This window comes from Polyodon spathula, chromosome 1 (assembly GCF_017654505.1).
Source record: "Polyodon spathula isolate WHYD16114869_AA chromosome 1, ASM1765450v1, whole genome shotgun sequence".
Taxonomy (NCBI): Eukaryota; Metazoa; Chordata; class Actinopteri; order Acipenseriformes; family Polyodontidae; genus Polyodon; species Polyodon spathula.
This window is the reverse complement of record NC_054534.1, coordinates 107,885,313-107,904,959: the sequence shown is the minus strand read 5'-3', so window position 1 is coordinate 107,904,959 and position 19,647 is coordinate 107,885,313. Positions and strand designations below refer to the sequence as shown.

The 19,647-nt window shown below is 40.7% G+C and overlaps 1 protein-coding gene across 3 annotated transcripts in view; it reads right to left on the bottom strand.

The window, feature by feature from the left end:
- The window catches only part of LOC121307125 (sideroflexin-5-like), a 56,406-nt gene that overhangs the window by 27,805 nt on the left and 8,954 nt on the right, over positions 1–19,647 (bottom strand). For all 3 annotated transcript variants that reach the window (XM_041240293.1, XM_041241038.1, XM_041239618.1), the window contains 6 exons: positions 13,600–13,626; positions 12,653–12,707; positions 6,997–7,022; positions 6,757–6,810; positions 6,563–6,619; positions 4,052–4,117 (listed from right to left, as the gene is read on the bottom strand). In XM_041240293.1, the coding sequence (XP_041096227.1) occupies positions 4,052–4,117; positions 6,563–6,619; positions 6,757–6,810; positions 6,997–7,022; positions 12,653–12,707; positions 13,600–13,626 (285 nt within the window). The remainder of the gene's footprint in view (positions 1–4,051; positions 4,118–6,562; positions 6,620–6,756; positions 6,811–6,996; positions 7,023–12,652; positions 12,708–13,599; positions 13,627–19,647) is intronic.

Here is a 19,647-nt window from a genome sequence, read left to right as displayed (position 1 = left end):
CTATTTTGAGGCATTCACTGATCCTTCTACAATACAAAGGTCACCAGTGCCTGAGGAAGATATACAAGCCCATACCTTCACACAACCTCCACCATATTTAACACTGGGCTTGATGAACTTTTCTTAAAATTCTTCTCTCTTTCTTCAACATATTGTTTCTTTCTTGGTGAACAAGGTTCTATTTTGAATTCATCTGACCATAAAATGTGGTTGAAGAAATCATCAGGCTTACTCTATGGAAAACTCCAATCGCTTTCTTTTGTGTATTGTTTTGCACCTTGGTTTTTGCCCATGGATATTCATCTTGTTAAGGTATCGTTGAATTGTTTGCTCTTTTCAGTAAACAGCGACTTTCTGCTATTTCTCTGGTAGTTTCTCTTTTTTCGTTTAGTTAGAACATAAGAAAGTTTACAAACGAGAGGAGGCCATTCGGCCCACTTTGCTCGTTTGGTTGTTAGTAGCTTATTGATCCCAAAATCTCATCAAGCAGCTTCTTGAAGGATCCCAGGGTGTCAGCTTCAACAACATTACTGGGGAGTTGATTCCAGACCCTCACAATTCTCTGTGTAAAAAAGTGTCTCCTATTTTCTGTTCTGAAAGCCCCTTTGTCTAATCTCCATTTGTGACCCCTGGTCCTTGTTTCTTTTTTCAGGCTGAAAAAGTCCCTTGGGTCGATACTGTCAATACCTTTTAGAATTTTGAATGCTTGAATTAGGTCGCCACGTAGTCTTCTTTGTTCAAGACTGAACAGATTCAATACTTTTAGCCTGTCTGCATATGACATGCCTTTTAAGCCCGGAATAATTCTGGTCGCTCTTCTTTGCACTCTTTCTAGAGCAGCAATATCTTTTTTTATAGTGAGGTGACCAGAACTGCACACAATATTCAAGATGAGGTCTTACTAATGCATTGTACAGTTTTAACCTTACTTCCCTCGATTTAAATTCAACACTTTTCACAATGTATCCGAGCATCTTGTTAGCCTTTTTTATAGCTTCACCACATTGTCTAGATGAAGACATTGCTGAGTCAACAAAAACTCCTAGGTCTTTTTCATAGATTCCTTCTCCAATTTCAATATCTCCCATATGATATTTATAATGTACATTTTTATTTCCTGCGTGCAGTACCTTACACTTTTCTCTATTAAATGTCATTTGCCATGTGTCTGCCCAGTTCTGAATCTTGTCTAGATCATTTTGAATGACCTTTGCTGCTGCAACAGTGTTTGCCACTCCTCCTACTTTTGTGTCGTCTGCAAATTTAACAAGTTTGCTTACTATACCAGAATCTAAATCATTAATGGAGATTAGGAATAGCAGAGGACCTAATACTGATCCCTGTGGTACACCACTGGTTACAACACTCCATTCTGAGGTTTTTCCTCTAATCAGTACTTTCTTTTTTCTACATGTTAACCACTCCCTAATCCATGTAAATGTGTTTCCTTGAATCCCAACTGCGTTCAGTTTGAGAATTAATCTTTTGTGCGGGACTTTGTTAAAAGTTTTCTGGAAATCTAATATGCTTTGCAGTTATCCATTATCGATGTTGCATCCTCAAAAAAATCAAGCAAGTTAGTTAGACACGATCTCCCTTTCCTAAAACCATGTTGACTGTCTCCCAGGACCCTGTTACCATATAGGTAATTTTCCATTTTGGATCTTATTATAGTTTCCATAAGTTTGCATATAATAGAAGTCAGGCTTACTGGTCTGTAGTTACCTGGTTCAGTTTTGTTTCCCTTTTTGTGGATCGGTATTACGTTTGCAATTTTCCAGTCTGTTGGTACCACCCCTGTGTCAAGAGACTGCTGCATGATCTTGGTTAGCGGTTTGTAAATTACTTCTTTCATTTCTTTGAGTACTACTGGGAGGATCTCATCCGGCCCAGGGGATTTGTTTATTTTAAGAGCTCCTAGTCCCTTTAACACTTCTGCCTCAGTTATGCTAAAGTTATTTAAAACTGGATAGGAACTGGATGACATGTGGGGCATGTTGTCAGTATCTTCCTTTTTAAAAACTTGTGAAAAGTAATCATTTAATATATTTGCTATTTTTTTTTCTTCGTCTACGATTTTGCCATTTGTATCTCTTAAACATTTAATCTCCTCTTTGAATGTTCGCTTGCTGTTCTAATATTGGAGAAACATTTTGGAATTGGTTTTAGCTCCCTTAGCAATGTTCATTTCTATTTCTCTCTTGGCCTTTCTAACTTCCTTTTTGACTTGCGTTTGCAGTTCTGTGTACTCTTACTGCGTACTTTCTTTTTGGTCCTTTTTTAATGCTCTGTAAAGTGCCTTTTTTCGCTGAATATTTTTTTTAATTGATCTATTAAACCATTTTGGCAATTTAGTTTTACATTTAGATTTGTCTACTTTAGGGATGTAATTGTTTTGCGCCTCTAGTACTACATTTTTGAAGAACAACCATCCTTCTTCTGTGGGTGTTTTCTCTATTTTACTTCAATCTACTTCTGTTAGTCTCTGTTTCATACCTTCATAGTTTGCTTTTCTAAAATTGTAAACCTTAGCTTTAGTCATTTTAGAAAAGCAAACTATGAAGGAAAAGCAAACTATGAAGGAAAAGCAAACTATGAAGGTTGTATTGCTGTCATTTTGAGATTGTTGCTGCACTCTTTAGTTGTAACCATTCTTGTTGCTTTTTTGAATCACAAATCTCTAATTTATTTTTCAGCACTTGACTATGTATTTATTTATTCTATAATTATCACCAGGTGTTGGTTTTCAATAATGGTAATTGTCAGTAATTAGCAACGAATGGGTTTCATTAGTTTTTGCGTATTTTTCACTTTTTGCATGTTATGTAATAATTTGTGGTTTTATTATATTACTTTCATTTATATCTTTCAATACAACAATTAGAAATTATAGAAATCCCTTTCTATACCCCAAGCTGAAATGCAACCCCACGAGGATGCAGAAAATGCACTCTTCAGATCTGAAGATCGTGTTTTTTTTTGTTTTTTTTTAGATATATAGTTTTATAATGGAGTGTTTTCTTTTGTAGAAACACACGTAGTGTATTCCCTGGGTGTTTGCAGGGAGACTGGGAGCAGGGACAACAGGGAGCTCAATAAACTTACTCTGGCCCGCAAGGTCAATGGAGCTGATCACTGGGTAATCTTGTCCCAATTAGAGAGGTCTAATTTTTAGCTACTCCAAACATGACCCTGCAAGGCCCCTGTCTTGCTTCATAGTCCTGTGCTCATTATCTCTCCCTCTCTGTGCCCTGGGAAGGGTCTCAGGTTTAATTAGCCCCCCTGATCTCTGGCCTGGCCGCTGCTTTCAGGTCACTTCACTCTTACAGGCTCCCAGCAGGGAAGCTAATTGTCTCTAATTGAGCGCTGTGATCAGGCAATGTGGAGAGCGTATACGCTGCAGTCTGTTTGATCCCAAGTGGTTTGTTTCCATACCATTCCATTTTCTTTTAAAGTGTATTCCTTCGCTCAGGACCCCCCTCCCCCTCACAAGGGCAACTGTGTTACTGAATCGAGTCACTCAAACGCTGCTGTTAGCAAATGCTGCTTATGGGATACTTTGTATCATCTACAGTTCATTTTTATTTAATCTCCTACCTGTTTGATAAGCTGTAATGTGCACCCTGTGTGACTTTCTACTGGTGCTTCTGCTTGGATCATTATCTGCCATGCTTAATAACTATTCCAGCAAAAAGGTTGCTTCTGAAGACTCCCGGCTGATTTTTTGCTGAAGTGAGGTGGAGAAGCGTATTCGTGTTGCTCTGTGCAGTGAACACAACAGCTGAACACCACTCACACAAAATTCACATGATAGGACATCAAACCAATACAGAAATGTATATTAGGACAGTGTAGGTGATATAACATGAGTAGTAGTGTTATGATATTGTTTTACTGTATGAGATAAAGAACCCCTTTAACAAATCCTGGTGTGTTTTAAAAGCTGGGTTTAAATATGTTTTTAATATCGAACGTTGATGAGTTATTGAAGATTTTTACAACACAGCATGTAAGAAAAGCAACAATTGAAAAGAAATGCAATGTTACTCACTGCTATTGAGACAGCACTGGTAACAGCGCCCAGATATCCCTGGAAAAACTTGCTCACTGGGGTGGGCTGTTGAAAAAAAATCGGAAAATGATATTTAATCCCCAGGGGCTATAACCAAGACTGAAAAACTCCAGATTAAAACTAGAACATTTGAACAAGGAAAATCTTTCAGCCAAACCGTCGTCACTCTACTTTAGGCCATTCTTAAACATATATACCAGCTTGTTTTTAATATTGTATTAGCAGTACTGTACAGATAAATTGTACAGAAGAACGTTTCTCCCATCTCTTTATTAAGTCATCTGATGGGGTACTGGACTTAGTTTACTCCTGATTATTATACAGTAGAAGAAACAGTTTGCAGCGTGACATTCTATATTTTATTTTTAAATACCTTCCTGTTGAATTTGCACAGTAAATACAAGTAATTAATTTGATTCTATCTCCAGGGCAGCAATAGAAATAAGATGCCTGTTTCATAGCAGTTTGACCCGTCCCAGTTTTACTGCAACCCTGATTAGCCCCAGTGTATTGGTGTGACGGGGTGCCCACCCCTTGTGAATATTAATTTATCTATGTATATATTTGTATTGGATAATAATAATAATAATAATAATAATAATAATAATAATAATAATAATAATAATAATAATAATATGTATTCATGTGCAGGAGGATGAAACCATCAGTCATTGTTGTTTGAGACTGGCGAAAAGCCAGTCTGGTAAAATGTGGTTGTCATGGATGGGGTGACTCTCCACCCCGAGTAGCCTGTGGGAATGAGGCTGGAGCCGTTAATAGGGTTATTGTCTAATGGGTAATTAAGGCTCTAGCCACAGTATAAAAGACGCACTCCAGGCTCAGAGCTGAAGAGAGTTTTAGAGAAGTAAGAGCGAGAGTGAACCACGGTACTCGTTTTATATTAAGCATTATTATTGTGTGTGTGATTTTAGCCAATGTGCCCTGCTTTGGTGTCAGTGTTTTAGTTCCGTTTAAATCTCTTTTAACCCGTACCATCTTGTGTTTCTGTTTCATTTCCTGGTCTGACATCACCCCTGCAGCCCTCACTGCCACAACAGCTAACAGGTGTGTCTTATTTAACTTAGAGTAAAACCAGGAAAGGATCAAAATGCTATGCAATGTGAATCTCTGTGGGGGAAGCATGCTGTACAATGTAACATTACCGAGCTAATATAAAACTGGGACTCCAGCTGCAGGTACATATTTAAAAGCTTCAACAGTTACAGTATACAGGGCCTTGAGGAAAACTTGTAGTTACTATTTACATGCTTTGCATGGACCTTAGGCATCAGCAAGGGGGTTCTTAGAATTCAAAGCATCAAAATAAAAAGCACTTTGGACAAAAATGTTACGCATTTTACTGCATTTAGAAAAAAAAGGCGTATTTTGCAATTAGTCACCATAACAGATTGGAAAATGACTGTTGGGTAAGAGAAAAGCAGTGCCAACATGCTAACAAGCTACATAATAATGAAGTGACTGTCAAATGATTTGGAGAAGTGTGTCAGCATAGATTAAAATCAGTCAGCGACTCTCTCCATAACAAGAATGTTATTAAATAACATTTCTTTATAAAAAAAAAAAAAATGTTACAGCCTGTGTCGCACTTCACACCAATGTCTAAAGGCATTCTGAGAAACAAACAGTCATGTTCAAGTGTGGAAACAACAAACAATTTACAGGAAGACTACGGGTGGGGATTGTACAGTATTGCCTATTTTGCATTTTTTTCAAGAGGAGACAATTATCTATTCAGGGATACCAATATATTTAATAAGTAAGGGGTCTGAGTGAGGAACAAAGGGCAATATAATCCGCACCCCTAGTCTTGCTGCAAATAAATTGCTGTTTCCACACTTTTGAACACGACTGTGTTTCTGTGGTACCAAAAAACACTCATTATCATGTTCTGCGTTTAGGTAATACATTTTCGATTGCATGCTTGAATCTGCTTTAGTCTGCCTTGTAGAGATGGTTAATGGGATTGCATGGGATATCCAACTACATCAAAGGTATGCGTATTCATGTTTTTTGTAGTTGCTCTTATCGAATTCATTCTCAGCCATTCATCGTACTTACCAAGTGCTCACACTGGACTTTACTCATATAAGTAAATATGTTTAATATAAGTTAACTGCTCTTAGTGGAACCCGCTCTTACATGGAATTTACTGTATTCTCTATTTTTTGCTCTTATTTGAATTTGATCTTTTGCTACTGATTTTATTGTACTTTACTGCTCTTCTCTGTGATGTGATATTCTGTAATGTGATACTTTACAATGTGATACAATTGTTACAAAATATCACGGTACAAAGTACGTCGCCCTGGATAAGGGTGTCTGCTAAGAAATAAATAATAATTATAACCTGCTTTACAACCAATATTTCTGATCCGATTTCAGTGCTTGATTTGTACAGCCTGTTAAATGAACTGCTGTTTAACTATTGCACCAAACAGTATGCGGGAAAAAAGCAACGTTTCAGAGTACCTTGGTGGCATTCTTGTTTGCGTAGTTGACACACGCGTTGTGACTCTGGTTCAACCACTGCCAAAGAGAGGAACAAAAAAACAACGAGGTTAGACATAGGCACACTGTCAGCAACAGTTTATCAGTCCACTCTTGTGGGCTCGTACATTGACAAGCCAATGGAACCCAGGGCTTCAGGAGATCAGAGTACCCACCTGCCAGAACACAGTGGAGGCCAGCGTCTGGCTGGGCAGAAGGAGGCCAATGACCTGGAAAACAATGCAGCGGGGGGCGTTAAAGTGAATCTAGCTGACAAGTGTATTCCTTATTTGCACTTTCAGCTCTCTACAGTGCAGTTTTGAAAGAAACACAAACACATAAACCTTGACTTCAAAATTTACCCCCATATCATTAAGCTTTGTTTATTATTTATAATAGTATATATGAGTACTTACTATTGGTGTCCCAAAAGGCACATAACCTGTAAAATTCACAGGAAGAGATTAGTATGGCGAAGGCAGAGAGCCTTTAACATTACAGTGGCTAAGCCCATTAAATTACACTAACGAGCTGGTATCATATTAGTCACCATATCAATAAAGGGTTAAAGAGAAAGCTGTATCCACGCATAGCATGTAGGATGCTGCAGTAACAGGCTGCGAGACCAAACTTATACCCCTTCACCACTGGCACATCCGACCCGTGAGGGCTCGGTACGGGTACGGGTGCTTCTCCACTGGCACACCCGACCCGTGAGGGCTCGTACAGTACGGGTACGGGTGCTTCTCCACTGGCACACCCGACCCGTGAGGGCTCGGTACGGTACGGGTGCTTCTCCACTGGCACACCCGACCCGTGAGGGCTCGGTACGGTACGGGTGCTTCTCCACTGGCACACCCGACCCGTGAGGGCTCGGTACGGTACGGGTGCTTCTCCACTGGCACACCCGACCCGTGAGGGCTCGGTACGGTACGGGTGCTTCTCCACTGGCACACCTGACCCGTGAGGGCTCGGTACGGTACGGGTGCTTCTCCACTGGCACACCCGACCCGTGAGGGCTCGGTACGGTACGGGTGCTTCTCCACTGGCACATCCGACCCGTGAGGGCTCGGTACGGTACGGGTGCTTCTCCACTGGCACACCCGACCCGTGAGGGCTCGGTACGGTACGGGTGCTTCTCCACTGGCACACCCGACCCGTGAGGGCTCGGTACGGTACGGGTGCTTCTCCACTGGCACACCCGACCCGTGAGGGCTCGGTACGGTACGGGTGCTTCTCCACTGGCACACCCGACCCGTGAGGGCTCGGTACGGTACGGGTGCTTCTCCACTGGCACATCCGACCCGTGAGGGCTCGGTACGGGTACGGGTGCTTCTCCACTGGCACACCCGACCCGTGAGGGCTCGGTACGGTACGGGTGCTTCTCCACTGGCACATCCGACCCGTGAGAGCTCGGTACGGGTATGGGTGCTTCTCCACTGGCACATCCGACCCGTGAGGGCTCGGTACGGTACGGGTGCTTCTCCACTGGCACATCCGACCCGTGAGAGCTCGGTACGGGTATGGGTGCTTCTCCACTGGCACATCCGACCCGTGAGGGCTCGGTACGGTACGGGTGCTTCTCCACTGGCACATCCGACCCGCGAGGGCTCGGTACGGGTACGGGTGTTTCTCCACTGGGTATTTGTCGAGCCGAGCGAGAACCAAAACGTGAAACTCCGACCTCACAAGACATCTAAATCTGGCTCGGAGCCAAGCCGGGCCAGGAGCGGGGTTAAGGATTTTAGTCATTAGTTTGCAACAGTCAGTACACTCCAGAAAGAAAAACAACAAACATGATGGCCAGCGAGTGTGATGAGAGAAAAGACTTGGGACGCTGAGGAAGTGCAGGCTCTAATTTCTAGTTCAGGAAGATCCAGAGTCGTGCATTTGAAATGAGAAAGTTTCTGCACGAATTTCTGTTGATTTGAAGCAAATGGATGTAAACTGCGGGTACAGTAAAACTTAATGCACAATTCTACCAAACTTATCATCCTTGACCTTTACTATATTAACATAAAGAAAAACAGCGGAAAATAAAACAAAATATCACGATGCAAGATCATTTTTGAAAGCCATTTGTTTGTGCATCTTTTGGCAAACTGAGTTAATTAATAACAATAATTAATAACAACTGCCTTTTGTTGTGTGTGACGTCAGCAGCACGACTCAGCTCTGCAGTGGAAAAACAACCCCGGCTCTCCTTAAAGGAGAACTGTAATGCAAATGAATCTATAACCATTTCAATAGAAAACGTGTTAACTAAAGCTTTTAATGCATGTTCAGCCTCTCCTTGAGCAGCATATAAAAACCATTAAAACAAATGAACGTTGAATGTATTGGAGCTCTCTTCCGTCAAGCTTTGTGTGGCGTCCTGTTGTTGACTCGCTCTCCAGATACACAGTATTCTATTGAGCAGGATGTCTCATTCCTATATTATTTAATGCAACATGCATTTCCAGATGACCCAGAAAGCTAATAAAAAAAAAAAACTGAAATACTGGCCAAACACTGGACTTTTTAACAAAACTGGTGCAGCGAGACGCATTTGTTATGTACACAGAGCAGTTCGAGAGCCTTGTTATTGGGAGTACAGGTCCCCTTTAACCGTACCATGAGAGCTTGGTATGGACCTGTCATGGTTCATTAATACAATGGAAAAGAGGCATAAGAAACAACTGAAAGAGCTTATCAAACTCTAACCCTCTCACTGCTACTGTGAATTCATAGCAAGTCTGAACTGCGAATCTTAAGCCTAAAATGCTGTTTGAAAGCAGTCCTTTATTTACAGGACACAGCTCTGTTTAAGTGTATATATGGAAAGGGGAACATTTATCGCCATCAGGCAAACCCAGTGTTTAGTGACAATCCACCTGCAACACAAACACATTCGATGTCGTGTTCTTAGTCAGTTAAATAAAATGACAAGGTTAACATGAACCATTTCCCTACATATATACACGTGTGTTTGAATGCTTAGGTGTGATACGTTACCTGTAGATCAACACAATTGTGTCGGTTTTGGGTCTCGTTACTGATAAGGTATGTGAACTCAATTTGAGGGATTTACTCTGCTAAGATTACTACTGATGCATGTTTAATTGGCAATGCATGGCCTGTCTATCTGCAGCCAAATATCAACAAAACACCACCGCTTTCATTGTTCCAAAGCAAACAAGCACTTTTTTGACATGGAGAATTCCGAATGGGTGCATTAACAGATTGACTAAACAAACATGAACAAATTGGCTGAAACATGCCATAATACAGCATGCAACGTGATTCTCATCCTTCTCTCCACCCACGAGCTGAATTTGTTCGACTTTCCTTAGCAACTCTGTTAATGCATATTTGCACCAGGAGGTATGTTTTAAACAGTGTTAAAGCTACTGAGCTGTGCATTACAGTTGTATCATAAGGGGCATCAACAGACAGTTCAGCCCTATTGAATATTGAAAGTGTGGTAGTTTAATGGTACTTAACTGTCACCCTTGTCATCTACAGTAACTTCAGCATTGACAAAGTCTAACTTTGAGTGTCTTTATTAAATCATGTGTAATTTTTACTGCATACATTTCTACTACAAAAGGGGTTGAAATCAGCAAAATCATTTATTTATGCTCTGATTTAGTTTCCTCACTGCAGCAGCTGCTCAAAGCAGCTCATTATGTTGAAGGTAAGTGGGTGCCTTCAAATCCCTTGCCAATCACTTCTTTACACCTTGTGACAGGGTAGCATCCCTGGCAAGGCTTGTTTCCCTCAGGAGAGAGACTCGGACACAAGAAGCTGCTTGTTTTGAGTGAGTGGGGAGAATGCGTGGTGTTGTTTTGGGGGGTTGCAGAGCATGGGTGTGACTGCTTGATGAGCCGGACAGCAGCAGGAAACGAAGGGTGGTTATATAATAAGGGGATGCATGAGCCTGGGGACTGGAGACAGTCCAGTGCTGAACTTGAATGAGAAACTCTGAGTGCGACTGAGCGAGCGTGTGAGCTGTGACAGGAGAAACTATGCACTGAAAGTGCCAAGGCTAAAACGCAGGGTTATTATTTTGGTGCAGTGAATTCCGGCCCCTGACAGGAATTCTCTGGCGTTTCAAATAAAACAAACATTCTGAAAATTAAACACTGTCTCCCTGAGCACTACTTCCTGAACATGAAAATGTTAGAATATACTAAATGAACAGATCGAGCTGATTGTAATAGTTTGCAAAATCAGTTGAGAGCTTTCAATACAATCGGGAAAATACATAATCATTATTTACAAAATCTTGTTTGTCTCATTACTTTGACAAACTTTGGCGTGAAAGCTAGGGCATCTGCATTGTGAGCTGCTTTGGAAGCATGTCTTTGGTTCGATTCCCACACAGGGTTTATATTGCAAACTTCAATTACTTATTTTATTATGTATTTTATTTGTGAAAAAAATGTAGTTGCTATGAATGACACTTTCACTGAACATACATACTTTTGCAGACATAACTTTAACGTGCACATGTATGTATATATATATATATATATATATATATATATATATATATATATATTACACACACAGGCAGGATTTGAACCCTAACTAGTCATACTTTCACTGCCAAATACATAAAGGCTACGCTACACAGATTCACAACTTTTCCCTTTCAACAGACTAGGCTACTATTTACATTTACCCTTTCCAAACGGCAATACATTGCCTCAATACAGGTTGAACAATTTTGCTATTCCCTTAATGTGTGTGTTATTACTCATTAAGTGAAAAAATGACTGATATCTGAAACAAAAACACATTGCAAATGTGAAAAAATGCAGTTATCCAAAGTGCCCAGCCATTTAAAGTGGAGATATCAAAAACACAAGCCACGTTTCAAGAAACCATTGGGGCAACCTTGTCCAGCACAAAGCAAATTGCGTGGGAGCGTCAGAGCTAACCCAACACTCCGTGTGGGATCCCCAGCGAAGACTGACAACTTGGCACAGCCGGGACACCAACCTGCACTACAGTGATTGCATGACTCAAGGCCCTTACACACCAGATGCAACGCGATAAGCGACACAAAGAGACACGAGAAAATGAATAAAGCTTTTCAATAGCGCTCTTCACACTAAAGCCAACATGACAAGCGACATCACCGCGATGCAAATTTCAACGCGAGCCCTGTTTCACTTTGTGATGGGGTGTATTTTATTTTTATGTAGGTATCAATTTATTAATTAATTTATTTATTTCATCCGTCCGCACATAAACAAAATATATTTATATACTACTAATAATAATAATAATAACAATAATAATAATAATAACAACAACTGAACGCCTACATAAATAATAAAATGCACACAGGGGGTGGGCACCCGTCACACACTTTCACTGAACATGGAGGTAAAGATCATACTTGCAGTACCAGTACCTAATTTCCCTGACCTACAATAATAACAAGCCATTTTCTATTGCATTTGTTAGTAATCATACTTTATGAAAGATCTGGCAAATTTCCAGCTGTCGTGTCGTGTCTGTGATCGCTCCTGATGTGCGCTGTGTTTTCGCAGCGAATCTGTCATGTCGGCCCAGTAAAAATCGCGTCACGTCTGGTGTGTAAGGGCCTTTAACCACCACACCACATCACTCCGTCATGCCTTTTAAGGATCCCATAATTCTGGTTTTATATACATCAAAAGACCTACTTAAGTGTGAGGAAACTTGGTAAAGACATTACATGGGACATGTAGTACTGTGGGTACAGGTCAGGGTAATGGGGCAATTACCTGACACTGATAACTCGACTCTTGTACCAATGTTTTGTTTTACCACCAGAGACAGCCTTGTCAGTCTGTATACTTCTGTACAGTTTTCACTGTTACGCAGCACTCATTAGGGCAGAAAATATGGTGCTGCTAAGACATGTTTTAAATGTGTGTGTGTGTGTGTTGGGGGGGGGGGGGATTTTAAATGGTATTGCAACCCTCTCAGCTCTCCTTTGAAACAGGCCTGCTGTGATTCCACATTAACTTCACTGAAGAAGCAGACACAAGCCTTCATTATAGGGATTCTGAAAGGTTATTCTAATAAGCACTGTACCTGACATTCGAAATGGCATGAATATCTTCTCCTGAGTATCCGGGTGGATGATAGCCTGCAATTAATGTTGATATCAGATATGGTTAAATTAGTTAAAATGACAGGAAACACCAACCGGCACTACAGTTCAACACATTAAATGAATGGAACAATGAAATAAAATCGAAGGACTGTGCCTTAATGCCTTAATGAGTGAGGGAAACATATTATCACTGCACAGTGCGCTACAGCTCAGTGCTAAAACATTAAAGAGTGTGCATCACTGTTATGCTTCCCCACCTAAGTTCAGAATATCAGCTTTGATTGTAAGGTTGAAGTGGCTGAAAAACTATTTTGGTGGAACAGTTAGTAAGCATGGCAAGACAGCAATAGTGAATTATACAGAGCCCATATAATAGCGTATTAAACAGGCAATACATAAAAAGAATAGGAAAGCAGACAATATAAAAGATAGAAATCTGTGTAATAAAATAAACTGTATCCTGCGCACTGTACACTGGTACAGTGAGACCGTTACCATCTGATAGACTGGCTTGGGTTATCCAGATCAGTCAACTGAGAACCAATTCTGGCAAGACGCTGACACAACCACAGCAAACAACATCAAACACAAGAAATAAGGAGTAGAAAACACAATAAATCATAAAACAGAAAACTCAGCACCAACTTAGCAGGGATAGACATCAGTCAGCAATGAGTCAACCCTACGGCAACCTCTGACCTCGATCGTTCTAATTTTAACTGTTCTTGAAACACATTCCAATCATTGGACTGAAATGTTTACAAAGAACTTCTTTGGTTGAGATATAAGGGGATGTTCAGCCACCAAAAACAACAACAACAACAATAATAATAATAACAATAATAATAATAATAATAATAATAACAATAATAATAATAATAATAATAATAATAATAATAATAATAATAATAATAAAACAGTTTACCTGTTTGATCTTCTGGGCTTCCCAGAGCTAGGGAGAAAAAAAGGAATAGTTTTAAAAAATAAACCCAATAACACCACAAGAACAGTGCATGTCCTGTAACACCAGACTTTGCTGAACTGAGAAGCAGAGGCTAGGCTGGAACTCAGCAGGAAAACAATGCTAGTGCTACCATCTGCCCTCCATGTTAAGAAGGCAACCAGCTGTTCCAGAAGGAGCTCTGTTCTTTTGCAGCACATTTATTACATTCTTGTGTGTATAATAAAAACATGTGCTGGGACGAACATCAGAGTTCCAATATCTTTCACTTCCCAATTATCAGAAAGACAAACATGTATGTATCATTTTACAGTAAAAGGTTTGTGAATTAGATCAACGTGGCGTCCCTACCTGTTAAAGGAAGGAGATCCACAGTCTTTTTTACAATGTGTGCCAGTTATTTATTTATTTTAGGTTTTCTGACACAGTCATTTCTCAATTCTGTCATAGGAAAAAATACTAACTTGGTCATTGCTGAAGCAAAGAGCCTTCAAGCAGAGCTTGTTTGAGTTTTACTATAAGAATCCAGCACTGAGGGGAGCGATAAAAATGCATTAACATGGGGAAAAATCAACAGTAGTAAATACAAGACTACACATTGCTACAAAACTGAAGAAACATCTGATGATGGTCAATTCAGGTTTTTATATTAAATGTCTAAGTGCTCATATCACAAACCACCCTTTTTTAAGTTACAATGTATTTGTTCTTAGTCTTTAAATGTAACTCTGCTAATGATCACCTACAGCACAGATTAATTTGTGCTTTAAAGTAAATGAATACATGTTGCATCATTATACTAGACAAAAGCTAGTTGGGCATAAAAAATAATAAGCCTGCCATGACACTGCAAAAAAAATGTGAAAGTATCAGACTATTCCACAATCCTTCCTTCCTTCCTTCTGGGAACTATGTTGGGGGGGGGGGGGGGGGGGGGGGGGGGGGGGGGGGGTCACTTGTTTTCTGCACAATGGCGCATGAAGAGGTCTCACTTGAGTACAGTGTTAAGATCACAATCCTCCTTTCTGTTTCTGTTAGTCGTGTTGCCATAGTGATGGATCACCTCCCACAATCGCCAGCCTGGACTGCAGTTCTCAGCTTTCACTGCGTTGACCTTTGACCTTAGAGAATGCAATCAACAGAGCCCCCCCTCCAAATTGGCTGCACTTGCAAGACACAAACTCACTTGTAAAAACAACAAATAAATGTTGCACGATGACAGTTGTGGCAGATAATAAAAAATAAAAAAATATATTATTTGAAGTGAAGAAAGTGCCAGAACTTATTTTTTTCAGGTTACAAATACATGACCAATTAACTCCCAATCCCTCTGGGAGCGCTGGGGTGAGCTCTAGCATCCCACTGAGTCAATGAAGGCTTCAGCATTTTCTCCAGGCTCCGTTAGCAGTCACCAAATGCTGGACTATGTAGTCTCAGGAGGTATTCTGCACTTATTAACAGGTTATGCTGTTGCATTCACTGAGGATCATGTAAGGAACTCTTAAAGAGTCTCTTATCAGGTCACAAGCGTGCCCCTTTTTCTACAGCTAGTTTTGCAGAATTTATTTTCAGTAGATTCACTCTATGAGGACCATCCGAAAGCCCCTTTCTCCCCTATTCTTGGATCCTGATGCTGCCACACAGGGAGGGAATCAAGAGTAAATGGGCTTCACCCCACTGAGAGGGAATGTTTGGAAAACCCAATTACTGACACAACAAATGGCTTGCAAGAAAGTTGTTACGCTAATGGGGAGTTAAAAGGCTTAACAAATGGAGCTGCTCCTTTAATAGCTCTGGTAAGCAAGCTGAGGACAATTCAAAAATAGGTATTAAAGTATTTTAGTAGCCTAGAAAAATAAACCCTAATTTGCCTAGAGAGTACGAGGAGGTAAACTAGATGCATTCTCAAAATGGGTTGGAAAATAATTATCGCTACAAATTACTTTTTCGAAAAATACCACAAAAAGGGTGGAAAGTGCAATGTTCCTGGGATTCTTGAATAAATCTCAACATTGTCTTTCTTTTTATTTTGCTACCTTCTGCAGAAGTATCAATGTGTGCCTTAGTTATTTCAATTTCAATTGTAATAAAGCTGTCGTGCACTCATATAGGTCTGAAAATGTACAGTTTTGAAATACACACATTAGTGTCTGACAGCAATGCCAGCAAACACAAGACACCACGGCAGCACCACACACAATGTTTAAAAATAAAAAATATACAAGATCAGTGAACAAATTTGAGATCTACATAGCGAATGGACGAATGCATAGAATTATAGAATTACTTTGTCTACTACAAGCCCTTTAAGGGCAGAGCAAATGATGCAGCAATTTCAGACTTGTAACACTCTGCTCCGATGGGATAACAAGGAGAGAAGTGGTACACTGTGAACAGGATTGCTTTGCAGGGGTGACGTCAGACCAGAAGAAGGATGAACAACAACAAAGGAATGGCGGTGAATCTGCGACGCTGCGGCGTCCAGAGTTTTATTGTAAATTAATAACAAACAAAAGATTTAAGCAAAATACACGACTGAAAATAAAGGGCGCGTTGGCCAAAGTAAATAGACAAACAAACAAAGTGGACGAACCCAACAAGTACCGCACTGGAGCTTCCAGCAAAGTGGACAAACCCAACAAGTACCGTGCTGCAGCTTGCAGCAAAGTGGACAAACCCAACAAGTACCGCACTGGAACTTCCAGCACGAAATAGCAATCATTAATTATTACTCTCCTTCTCTCTCCCGTTCTCCACTCACGAACACACAACACTGAGTGAGTGAAAACACACAGCTGTACTGAGACTCGACTGCTAATCAATCATTCAATTGGAGTCTCTGTACAACTGCACCTGAATTAATAAAAGTGCAATTCCCCGTGCTCACATATTATTTTACCTGCACGTGAAGTGCTGTGCAATCCTTGTACCTAAACATAAACATAAAGAGGCGGGACACTCCGTCACATACTCATAGAAATTAGTAAATACTACGCACTTGAAAATGGTAAAAGTCAAACCGATAAGCAAGCCTGCATTTACTTTTTGAATGGAACCCACCAACTTGATGTTAGCAGTGCAACCTGCTCACTATTTAAGTCAAGTACCAGTGGAAGGAAGTCCAGTCAAATATTGATAGTAATAATGTTTATGATGTTTTTTCAATGTGTAGTTCTACACACTGCATACATAGTAAATGCATACCTGTGTTTACTTGTCTGTTCCATGCACAGGGCAAATTTTTATGGAACAGCATCAGCTGGTCACAGCACACATGGCTGTTATGTGTAAGGTAAGATGAACATTCGACTCATTAATGCTCGCCCCACTGTTAACAGCTGATTAATCTCTAGGGGTGAACTGCAGTGTACCAACAGGAGGTGAGCCTGTGGTTAGTAAACTGCAGAGTACTAACTGGGGGTGATCCTGTGGTTAGTAAACTGCATAGTACTAACTGGGGGTGATCCTGTGGTTAGTACAGAGTAAACTGCAGAGTACTAACTGGGGGTGATCCTGTGGTTAGTAAACGGCAGAGTACTAACTGGGGGTGATCCTGTGGTTAGTAAACGGCAGCGTACTAACTGGGGGTGATCCTGTGGTTAGTAAACGGCAGCGTACTAACTGGGGGTGATCCTGTGGTTAGTAAACGGCAGCGTACTAACTGGGGGTGATCCTGTGGTTAGTAAACGGCAGCGTACTAACTGTGGGTGATCCTGTGGTTAGTAAACGGCAGCGTACTAACTGGGGGTGATCCTGTGGTTAGTAAACGGCAGTGTACTAACTGGGGGTGATCCTGTGGTTAGTAAACGGCAGTGTACTAACTGGGGGTGATCCTGTGGTTAGTAAACGGCAGTGTACTAACTGGGGGTGATCCTGTGGTTAGTAAACGGCAGTGTACTAACTGGGGGTGATCCTGTGGTTAGTAAACGGCAGTGTACTAACTGGGGGTGATCCTGTGGTTAGTACGGAGGACAGTAGTAATGGTACACTGTAGGGTAGTTCCAATTGCAATGAATCAAGCACTTCCACATAGACTTAAAATGTTCTCAACTGCAACAAACACAATGTCTCAGTCTTCTGCCCCTAGAGGATTGGAAAGCAAGGTATTAAGTCAGTCCCGTGATTCTTCAGACAAAGAGCTGTACTAACTTGTAACTAATATGAATAAGAACCACTTGATGTGTATTTGCAACATATTAAACAAAGCGGTTTATTTTTTTAACATTTCTGAACTTAAAAAAATGAAGAAAAAATTTCTACATGACAAAAATCCTGTCTACTGGATTTAACTGACTAATACTGGAAAGAAACAGTTATAAAACTAGACAACTGTTTGGGTGATAAATAGGACCCTTTCGTTAATATCTGCTAACTAATCTTTTCAACTTCACGTACTGAATATGTTTGCAAGGAGCACTATAGAAATGTAATTGACACCTAAATCTCATTCACTTTTAAAACAGATTTTATTTGTATTGTAAAATGCAGCGACTCATTTTCACATGAAGTGTACTATGATAATTATACAGAAATATAGAAGAAAAAAATGCAAGAAAATGCCTAAAATAAGAGTTTTAAAAATGATAGTTGAAATACGCAGTACAAGAATGCAGCATTCCTGCTCTCCCAGTGGCACTGGAACAATTTTTTAAGTGGGGGTGCTGAACTGTAACCCTTGTATATGATGGAAGCCATGCAAACCAGGGGGTGCAGCACCCCTAGTTCCAGCGCCCCTGTGCTCTCCTGTCCCTGTCCCACTCAGTGCCATTATCCACACAGAAATGATCAGTTTAACTAACGAGTTCTGTACTAACCCTAGCTCTCAACACAGCACACAGATAAGGACTGCATTCTCAAGTATGTTGCAACAGACCAAAGGATCCCATCACTGCTCGTCCTGTTCCTAGCAGCTGTTTGGTCTCAAATCCGGGTCGGGTCTTAAAGGATCCCAATGAATTACCATCAACAACATGACTAGGTAACACGCTCCATATGCTCACCACTGTCTGTGTAAAGAAGTGTCTCCTACCCTCTGTTCTCATTCTGTCTCCATGTGTCCTCTGGTCCTGATTAAAGCATGCATTATTGTAGTGCTGCATTTGTACATTTAGCACGATAAAACTGATGAACCTGTACTTTTCATTTCAGCTTGACAAATCTTTTTTTTTTTTTTTTAACAATTATTTTTATTTGTTTTCCAATTTTCTCCCAATTTTAGAATGTCCAATTCGACCAGGCTCACTGCTGCGACCCCCGAGCTAACTCGGGAGAGACGAAGACGAGCGCTAGCGACCTCCAAAACGCCGTCCACTTTTTTTCTCTCTGTAGTTCTGAATTGTGTACAGGCCGGGATACAGGTCCCCAGCCAGCCACAGGGGTCGCTGTTGCGCGGTGAGCCAAGGACTCCCTGGCCAACCTAACCCCTACCCCGCCTGGGCAGCGCTTGGCCACTTGTTCACCGACCCATTGGAACTCCTGTCCATGGTCAGCAGTAATACAGCTTGGGTTCAAGCCAGCAATCACCAAGCTATAGGGCATATCCTGCATTCCGGACGCAGTGCCTTCACTGGATGCGCCACCTGGGAGCCCCCATGAATCTTTGTTTAAGGATTTTACAGTCTCAAAAACAAAGCTTACCCACCACACATCCATGCCTTTATACAATACAACTGACACAAGGATCCCAAAACCGCTTCACACACAAAATGAACAGTTAAACTGAAAACAGTGTAATACAAAAAGAAAAAAATAAATATATATTTTGTTTTTTACTGTAAAATTTAAAAAACTAAAATAAAAGCTTTTTAAGGGGAATGGTCCATCTAGTAAGGCAAACAGCTGATGGTGCCAAGTATTTATTTGGGCAAATACTCATAATGACAGCTGTGTGTAGCAGTAGAGTTCATATGTGTCTGCACACTTCTCTGAAGTATGGGCATTGTATTTATTTACTATTATGTATGAATAGTTACATTTCTCACCCCCACAAACATTTCTGAATGGTACCTTCCT